General features: G+C 41.2%; 1 protein-coding gene across 1 annotated transcript; it reads right to left on the minus strand.

The window, feature by feature from the left end:
- Window positions 1-805: 805 nt before the first annotated feature.
- LOC107720765 (V(D)J recombination-activating protein 1-like) lies at window positions 806-4,671 on the minus strand. Its single transcript, XM_016528590.1, has 3 exons — window positions 4,364-4,671; window positions 3,435-4,258; window positions 806-2,553 (listed from the first exon to the last, which is right to left on the minus strand). Exons 1-3 carry the CDS (start codon window positions 4,669-4,671, stop codon window positions 806-808), a joined length of 2,880 nt encoding a protein of 959 aa, XP_016384076.1.
- Between the last annotated feature and the right edge of the window lie 5,387 nt (window positions 4,672-10,058).

A 10,058-nucleotide genomic window follows, 5' to 3' on the forward strand; every position in this document is an offset into this window, starting at 1 on the left:
ATTAATAAATTGAGGTACAAGTTTAAGTGAATAGCCCACACATCTCTAAACTGTAACACATACAGTAGCAATAAAGAAATTCTAACAATAGTCAATAGGTGCTATGGTGTAAAACACATGCTAATTTCTTCCAGAATATTTGAAAATGTGTTTGTGTGAGCGGCGTGGTGCAAATGTCCTGTGGTACCTGTAAGATTGAAGACTGAGGTAGATTATGGGGTAAATGTATGTAAATGTGCAAATGCTGTAGCATAGTGTCTATGGGTGTTCATAGTCATTTGTGGACCAGTTGAAAACCATCAAAATACTGCACTGCTAAAATAACCCCTTTTTCTTTAGACCTTCTGCAAAGAAGACAATTTGTGTTTCCTAATTTCATTTTGTCTTTGTCCTGTGTGATATATTAATATAGCCATCGTAAATGTGGGGCTCCTTTAACACAATTTCAGTGACTTACAACTCCCTCATACGTTTTCATAAATAACCCTTCTGTATGAATTCGTGAAGGTGTCACATCCTGGCAATACAATAAAATCCCTCATATTTCACAAGCAGCAAGAGATAAAACACAGACAATTTGCCTCTAAAAGCTGGGGAGAAAAAAAGACTGCCCATACAATTTTATCTCTGCCATAAAACAATTTAGCTCACGTTTATGCACTGGCTTTAAAAAAAAAAATTATGAAGTGAATAATAAAGCCATTACACGTGATATTAAATCTCATCTCAAGAAATAAAATCAATTACTTAATTTTTTCATTAGCAAGAAAAAGGGTCCATTAAAGAAAGTCAATCAAAGAAAAGTTCAAAAATCTGGGACTTCAAGAGGCATGTCAACTTCATCTGGGATCTCTTCTGGGTTGAATGTGGCCTGCATTGCTTTTGCTGAATTCTTGTGAGCCTCCATAAACTTCTGAAGATACTTGGAGGTGTACAGCCAGTGGTGTTTAAGTATATCTTCAAGTTCAAACATTTTGGACTGCCTTGCATTCATCTTCCGAAAACGTCTGAACAGCTTGTTCCCAGACTCATTGCCTTCACTGGCCCATGCTCCAATAGACCCGTCTCTCTCGACAATCTCAGGAACATGGGCCAGAGTCTTGTGGAGGTAGTTGGTGATTTTTCCATCATAGCGGTACTTAAATGTGGTGGAAAGCAGATCAGCAAATTGCTGAGAGTTGTAGCTGTATTGACAGAGTTGATCAGGGCAGTCTCGGGAGGGACAGGTGGAACGCCACACAGGCTTCATCTGGACGTAGAGGTCCATCAGTTTTCGTAGTGCCTCACGCCGTTCCTCAGAAGGAACCAGCTCACAGACCACCTCCACAGCTTCACGTGTCATTTGCCGACGAGCATAGTTTCCATTCATCCTCATCACAGGCTTGAGTTTCAGCTTCTTTCTAAGCTGTTTGTCCAGGGTTGACCGCCAACGACGGCGTTCCTCTCGGCTCGGATTGCTCTTCTGGTAGACTTCGCCAATCTCATCCTGAAAGATCTTGTAGAATTCAGTAGCATTGCCAATGTCACAGTGCAGGGCATCTAGAGTAGGCTGGGTCTCCATGAAAGGCTTGGCAGAAACACCTTTGACCCGGTCACGAAGCTCATCAGCAGACTCTGAGAAAGGATTTGTCCTCCAGATCTCGTAGCGCTCAAGATTTTCATCGTGGTTACGTGTGATGGAATGTAGCACCATGTTCTGAGACGCTTCAGCTCGGGTTGAGTCACAGAGTGTGCATATATAAGTGGAGCCTGATGCTTCTAGGCCTTCCATTTCACGAACCATCTTCTCATCATAGCCTGTGCCCCGGAAGAAGAACCTAAAGGATCGTAGCAGACCACCAACCGATAAAATAAGCCGACTTTCCGTCATGGCTTTCCGCTCTGCTACCACAGGTCCCAAGATGGCCGTCAGGGTCTCATGGTCGGACTCATCCACAAACATGAGGCACAAAGGTCTGCAGGAGAGCTCAGAGTTTGGCTTTTGTTCCTGAAAGATGGTGATGCCATCATCTTCACCCTCAACTCGGATGGAGATGGACATGATTGTGAAGGAAAACCTCACTACCTTCTCAGGAACCGCTGGACCAGATCCATGCTTCTCGTTGACATCTCCCATACCATCACATGATTCTTTCACCACAACGGTAAAACCGGAGGTGCATATGCTGTCATCCAGCTCCCTCTCTCTCAGTCCTTCAATTATGTCCTCCTCCAAATCTTTTAATGCAGAAACGAGTGCCACATCGTAACGGAATCTTCTGGAGATAGTGTCCGCAGGGACATCGTCAACAGAGGTTGTCCAACCAGAGAGGCCATCAATGATGCCCACATCCCAGGAGCTGGAAACATTTTTTAAAGCTGGCTGCCACTCAAACTGGTGGAACCCAGGAAGAAGCTCTTTCTCGGCATTACGTAGAGTGTGCAGGGGCTGGAATATCTGGCGACCACTAGTGGCCTTTACAGTGCGGTACATCTTGTGGTACTGACTGCAGCTGAGGAAGGTGTTTACCCTTATAGCCAAACACACTGCAGGATGCAGCCCAAATCCCCTGCCTGAAAGAGAATACAGAGGGAAAACAAAACTGTGTGAGACAGAATCAGAAGTTTGAATACATATAACTGTTTATCCAGAATAAACTCAAAAAATGTGAGCCTGAATGTGTGATTATGTGCCTATGTATGTTTGTGGACTGATTTCAAAGCACTATCAAATGAGCGCTAGCATATCTGGAATTCTGATTGTAATTGCAGCATGTAATATGTCCTAATTGTTCTAGATTAGCAAGATTATTAATGCTTAAGTTAGAAGAGAGGTGACTCAGCTGGGCTGGAAATACTGATCTATTGGCTGATGATGAAAACAGGCACCAGCTGGGCCCTGTTCCCCTGGGGCCGAAGACAGTATCTATGTCATTTGCAGATACAAGGGCTACTGATGTTGTTTTCATCCTAACAAGCTCTTTACAAGAATTGTTATTGTGTATTGAGTCTCACATGTGGACGTACACACACACACATATTCAGTAAAGTGGTGATTATTCTATTTAAATTGACAGTGAGGCATGTAAGAAAAGAATTAATTCATTTTTGTTGTGTAGATAACCTTGTGGACGTGTTCAATTCATTTTGTGCATCTATTGCAGGTAGTAAATGTGAACATAATTGTGTAAAATTACATGTTAAAGATGTTGTTCTATGAAAAATGAGTACAATTATCTGCAGTCAGGCAGTGAAAATTAGACTAGTTCATTCTAGAAAACAAATAATTATGCCATATATTAGATTGTAAAAATGTTATATATTCTTATTCTTGTTGGCTCCCAAGCTTATGTGAGTAAGTCAATAATGCATTATCTGTTCATTCCAGTTGTATTTGTCTGACAACGACTGCTTTGACAGTCACATATTGTGGGTGATATGTTTCTTGGCAGTACCTTGCATCATAGCTTCCAGTTCATCTGCTTGTTTGTGTTCATTCTCAGCTCTCAACGCCAGAAGGAAGAGCGTCAAACAGACTGACTTCACATCCCCTCCTTCTTCCTTTTCAGCAAACACCTTCACCTGGTTCTTCAAATCTCTCAGCCTGTGTTTTTGAGCCCGACGGGTCAGTGACAACAGGTGCTGTCGAGGACGCCCACCTTTGTTGACCGGCAAGTAACCATCAATATTCTGCTCTGAAGATGTTTGCTCTTCCTGAGACTCTTTTTCATGGTAGTGGTTGAGGCAGTGTTCCCTAAAGGAGTCCATTCGGACCCAGTCGTTGCATGCTTCATTGAGTTTTAACCATTCTTTCCCACCTGATCCCGCAGTATTCTCTATGGTCTTTCTCCACACTCTATTGGCCCCTGAGAATTCTGAGGAGTCCCTTTTGATTCTCTTTGGAAGGCTGTGTGCACTTTTAAGTGGTTTAGCCCGCTTCCTTCCTATTCGCTGAAAAGAGCTCTTCTTAGGAAAGCAGAGGTCGCAGTTGGAGGTGTGGGGCTTCCAGTCTGGGATCTGGGTCCTAGTGAAAGAACAGAAACCTCCTCCCCTCATGGCAGCAGTCCAGCATCTTCGACAAAACAAAGATGGATGCACCGTCTCCATGTCGGTTGTCACATCCACCTTGAAGACCTTCAAGATCACTTCCGGCCAGGTCAGAAACTTGCAGCCCATCCTACGCAAGGCACACTGACTGGACTCTTCCAAGTCTCCCTGGACTTCATGTGACGGACCTTTAGCCTTCCGTATTGAAAGGCCACAAAGGCGACACAGGCATCTGCCAAAGACACAAGTAAATTAATCTTGTCATGTTCCAAATGTGCACAAATTAAAACAACATTCAGAATTCACACAATTGACTCAATATTATAATTAGACTCACTTGAGAAGATTCATATGTGTATCAATTTCCTGCAGCTTAAGGTCCACTCTCCCTCGAGCACTCTCCATGTTTTCCTTACTCTTCCCTCCAAAACAGAGCTTCATAACACTGCCTGGAGAGCCTGCCACCTCCATTGCTACCTCAGGCTGGTTTTCCTTCTCCACCGGTGTTTCATTAGGCAGAGGGGCCTTCTCCATGGACCTAACCCGAAAGAGCTTAAACTTCCATTCCGAAAACTTAGGATGTGACAGTTCGTCAGGCATGGAGGCTCTGGGAGCATCTTCAGAACTCCACCTCCCTTTCTCCATGGCGTCAGCTTAGTCTCAGCTGCTTTCAAGAACGAGAAAAGAAAATGAGAAGGAATAAGATTAATTATTTATGAATCAAGAGTTTATGAGACTACGAGATTAGCTTGGCTGCCAAGGAATTTTCTTAGGTGTAATAGAAAACGGGGGGATTTGTGGCTTACAAATCCACAAAAGAAGAGCAAAACAACATTATTTCCAAGGCTGTGACACAATCAGGCAGATTTACTTAGGTCTACAAGCGTAGTTTGTTAAAAGCGGCCCTGAAATCCTAGCCCAAACGGGAGAGCTTTGCTCTGACCCGGAGTACAGCATTATACCATAAGTGGCATTTAGCGCCTCTGTAAAATGCATGAGACAAGCATTCAGAAATCGATCTGCTGCTGAAAACTTAATTTCTCTCCTCCCTAACACTCCCGCTCAGGGACCCACCATGTCCTTTTTTCTATCCCTCATCTTTCATTTAATTTTTTGCCCCTCATCTTTCTCAGGTACCAAGAGTTTGCTAAATGGACACCTCTAGGGCTGTCAATCAGTTATAATAGTCATTCACTGTGCTGAACCCAAAGTTTAAGTCCATGGAGGAGCATGCTGGCATTTAATGGATTACTCGAGAGAAAGAGAGAGAGGCAAGTCTTATGATGCACAGCCACTGACTGAAGTCTGATGAAGGGAAATTGTAATGCCAGCCATTCCCTGTGAATCAGATTCTATCCTGTGTTTCAACCATGTCACTCCCCGAGTGTGGTGATCTGCATAAACACACAAATAAAAACAAGGACTACCTCAGAAGTCACATCACTTGGACTAGTAGTGGCTGTCAAACCCTTGCAGACTCTCAAAACAACTGTGTCACGATGTGACGCTCCGCTCTCATCCCATCCGCGAGAATGTAAAACGGTCCTCTTTCCTGATCAATAAATCAACAAATGCTTACCATAACACTCCCATGGCGAGTACATGCTGGCATTTTCTCTCTTTCTCTTTTTCTTTTTCTCCCTCTCAGCTTGTGTTTGCACACTGGGTCTCTCCAGCTATCAGCTCTGAAGTGAACTATTGAGACACGCATACACACAAACAGCTGAGAGCATTCAGTCTGTCAGTCAGCTGGGTTGTCCTACCTTGTTTTTGAGGCTCAGCTGGCGAATTCTCCCCTGGGGCCTTTCCGCATGGGGGCACAAGGGAGGCCTAGTGCGTTTTTGAGTGCGGATGTCTTCCAGGCTCTCTATCTAAGAGTGCCTGGCTGGATCTCAGTCACTTGGTGCTCATATAAAACACTGTGTCTCTCCATAGGAAGAGAGTCCTATTTATACCCCTCTGTGGGGTCCATAACCACCACATTTTAGCACCTGAGATGGGAGGTCTCGGGAAGGGGGTAGGGGGGGGTGATGCTAACCACAGTCACACACAAGCACACACACACACTTTTACTAAGATACCTAATGAGGACATAGACTTCTATTGTTGATGACACTTTATATTTATGGTCCTCTGTAGACATTCTGTTGACTGTAAGTAACTTTGCAACTACATGTCAACTACCAGTCATTAGAGTATTAGTAGACTGTCTACATAATACCTGCTAACACTATTCTGATAGACCCTCAAACAGACATTCTACTGAATATAAGTAATTTAGCAAGTACATGTTGACTAATCCTAACTTAACATTCTGCTAATACTCTACTAATACTCTAATAAGAGTTAGTTGACATGTAGTTACCCTTAGTCAACAGAATTTCTTAAGGGGGCCATCAAAATAAAGTGCAATCCTATTGTTTTAATTATAATTAGCATACAGACTAACTCTAAAAAATAGAGCATACAGCATACATATAATTAGCAGACAGACTAACCATAAAAAATATCAAAATTAAGACATCCTTAAAAGGGATATTTTGTCATATTAAGTAAACTATTTCAAAGTAAACTCTTATACACACATATACACCAATATGAGACATCATCATAGACCTAAGATCTGCACGCAGATACTCCAATACACAACATAAACCAAGTATTTTTGACACACAAACGCACATGCACAGTCTGCATCATAAACACGTGTCAGTACAAGCCACATGGATACAAACTAACACATCCCCCTGCTGTTTTCCCCCGGCGCTCTCTGAAACTCATCTCCAGCAGGTGGTCCAAGCCAACATGCTGCAGCTCTGCTATTTGATCCCACTCTATATAGAAAAACAGATGCCGTTAAAACATCAGATCAGAGGAATCCATTAAAAGAGAGCTGACAACCATCTACTCAAGGCTGCTTGACTAAAATGCCCTTTACAGTGTATTCAAAAGTTGGAAAAGCATAGCAAATATAGGGTATAGTCCGACTGCATTTCACAATTTTAGATTCCTGCTGAGACGAGTTTATTGTTCGTTGACTTTTTGGACAAATTACCTAAACTAGGATGTCACTATAATGAGCATTATCTCTACAAGTGGGCTCTGTTGCAGTCCCTCTATGAACGGTGTTGGTGTCATCAGCAAATATGAATTAAAGGGACTTATTAGTTGATAAATAAATCAAGGGTGTTTTTGCAGAAGAGTTATTGTGCCGTAATTGGTGCTATTCTGTCTAGACTTCTTGGTGCGGGATCTGACAGTCTAGTCATTAAACAGTCACCAAGCGCCCGCAAGCATTGTGTGGCCTGTCTCATCTGAGAGCCACAACTTCTGCAAACCAAACAAAGAGTAAACATCATAAATAATGTACAATGCAGGTCATTCTACAACATGGCCACCATTTGTGCCCTATATATACACATGTATAAAATGACTTTGACAATGAAGAGCTGATGCAATCTTTTACTGTGCTGATATAGACAACAACAATCATACTGTAGAATGACCCATATAATACAACACACATAAATATGAAAATTAATTATTTAAATTCAAATTATTTAAATCCATATAAATGGGTGAACAGAGAGAGAAAAAACTCATTATTGTGAGTAATAAAGGGACGGAAAGTGATTTTTATGCAAAAGACAGTTTGCTTTCGGCCAAATTATAAAAGCTACAAAATTAGAAAGGTCATTGAAAATACCAGTTTTTACAAGTGCTCCTTCATCCTTCACAAAGATTCCTTGAGGGCCTGAAAAACAAAGCCGACATATAGCATTTGATTGATCATGATAGAGTTTACATGTGTGCATGTTTTTGACTCATTCATGTTTTGTACTGCATTATTTAAAGGAACAAATCACAAAAAAATTACAAGTCTGTTATCATTTACTCACCCTCATGTCGTTCCAAACCTGTATGACCTTCTTTCTTCCATAGAATACAAAAGGAGGTATTTCACTGAATGTCCAAGCTGCTCTTTTATATACAATAAAATTGGACAGTGATTCATACTATTAAACTTCAAAATGGAGAATAAAAAAGTACATCCAATCATTTGTGATTCTAAAGTCAAATGGGATTGGGATGGGATGGGAACAACATGAAGGTGAATAAAAATTATTTAACAAAAATACTTTTTGGTGAGGAATTGTTTAGCAAATTTCACCTTCTGTGGGCAAAAAAAGCATTTTTTTTTCTAAGATGGCCATGTATTCTGATAAAGTCATATTTTCATGTCAAAGCTTACAATAGTTGCTAATGAAGAGCATAGCTGTTCGCATTCATGTGGTGCTATTAGCCAGTAGTCATCAGGGTAAATAAATTATGACAGAATTTTCATTTCTGGGTAAAATTAACACTTTAAAATTGTAGTTAAGCCTGCCAGATCCTTCAGTCTTCATAAACCTAAAGAATGAGAAAAACAGAAAGAAACCGTAGGTCCGTTGCCATGGCAAAGCAAACAGAGCTGCAGATGTCCATCTAACAAACAAGCAGTGACCCCTAGAGATCTGCGCCTCTCTCCGCCTGCTAATTGACTTGTTATTGATAAGCCCAATGGCAGTTTGATTTATGTGAAAAATGTCTTCATTCGACAGCCACCTGGCATTAAGCTGGGTATTATTCTCCATTGTGTGTGAGTTTTTGGGGAATAGTTGTTGAGGTGCTGTTATCACCATCTGAGGGGACACCTGGCATGTGGGGTCAAAGATATTGGTGTCAACGCAGAGGGCAAAATTGAACTGCACACCAAACACAAAGCACAATCAAAGCACATTATTTGAGTGAGGTGGTGAATCATTGACACGCACAGTCTTTTAAAGGTCACTAGTACCTGTTTAAAGAGATTTTCATCCTCTGACATTTATGTGACGTTTTTATGACGTCAAATCGGTCATTTTTGTTTGTTGATCGAATAACTCACTGTATTGAATCCCATAATTCCCTGCAGTGCTTGGAAGTATGAAGCACCACTACCAATAAAGCATAACACTAGCGTAGCTTTTCCTGTAAGAAGCTAGTTTTTGGCAAGGAAATGTTTAGCGAATTTCCCATGCTGGTACATTCTGTGGGCAAAAATGTATATATTTTTTTTCTATGATGCCCATGTATTCTGATGAAGTCACATTTTCATGTTAAAGCTGATAACAGTTGCTATTAAGAGCTTAGCTGTACACATTCTTGTGGTGCCATTAGCGCTTAGTAAAATGGCTTGATAATCAGGTAATTGGCTAAATAAATAAATAAATAAATGTCCAAATTGAGCATCCATTAACAAAGATGAGATTTCAAAACACATACTTCCTGTGCTAGCCGTGCAACTGCAATTGGGAATGCTAACGGCTAGCTTTCTCCAGGTATATCAGACTTCCTTGTTTGAAAATAGTTGAAAATAGTATTATTTGGACAGTTTCATGTTAGTGGCACTAGAAATTAAACACTCATTATTAAAAAACTCATCTTTAAATCATAAGAAGCTTGTAGCTTGGAAAGCTATTGTTTCAAAGTACCCTTATGAAAATTAACCATGGTTTTACTACAAATTAAACCAAAAAACCATGGTTACTATAGTTAAACCATGGTAACCACAAATTAACCATGGTTTTGCTACACTAACCATAGTTTAACCATGGTATTTGTAGTAAAACTGTGGTTATTTCACGCCCCTGGACTGTCTGTGTGTGTTTTCCTCCCCATGTGCTCCCCGTGACCCAGTTTCTCCCTTGTGGGATTGTATGATTTGGTTCAGGTGTGTCGTTAATTATCCCTCGTTAAGTTTAGTATTTAAAGTGTAGTCTGCCCCATGTTTCCTTGTTGGGTCTTGAACGTTGTGATGTGCTACGTGTGTCTCCAGCCAGCTCTCTGTAACCCTTGTTTGGGACTATTAAAGACTGTTGTTTGTGATATTCCCTCGTCTCCGCGTTCCTCGCTCCTCACAGTAGGCAATTGTGATAGAAGCCCGACCTACAAAAACTTTATTTGCATTTACTCCGTTTGTTTTCCGCGTTTTGTTCAGTGTTTTGTTTTCT

The sequence above is a fragment of the Sinocyclocheilus rhinocerous genome, unplaced genomic scaffold, assembly GCF_001515625.1.
Source record: "Sinocyclocheilus rhinocerous isolate Xijiao unplaced genomic scaffold, SAMN03320098_v1.1 scaffold1022, whole genome shotgun sequence".
NCBI classification, from domain to species: Eukaryota; Metazoa; Chordata; class Actinopteri; order Cypriniformes; family Cyprinidae; genus Sinocyclocheilus; species Sinocyclocheilus rhinocerous.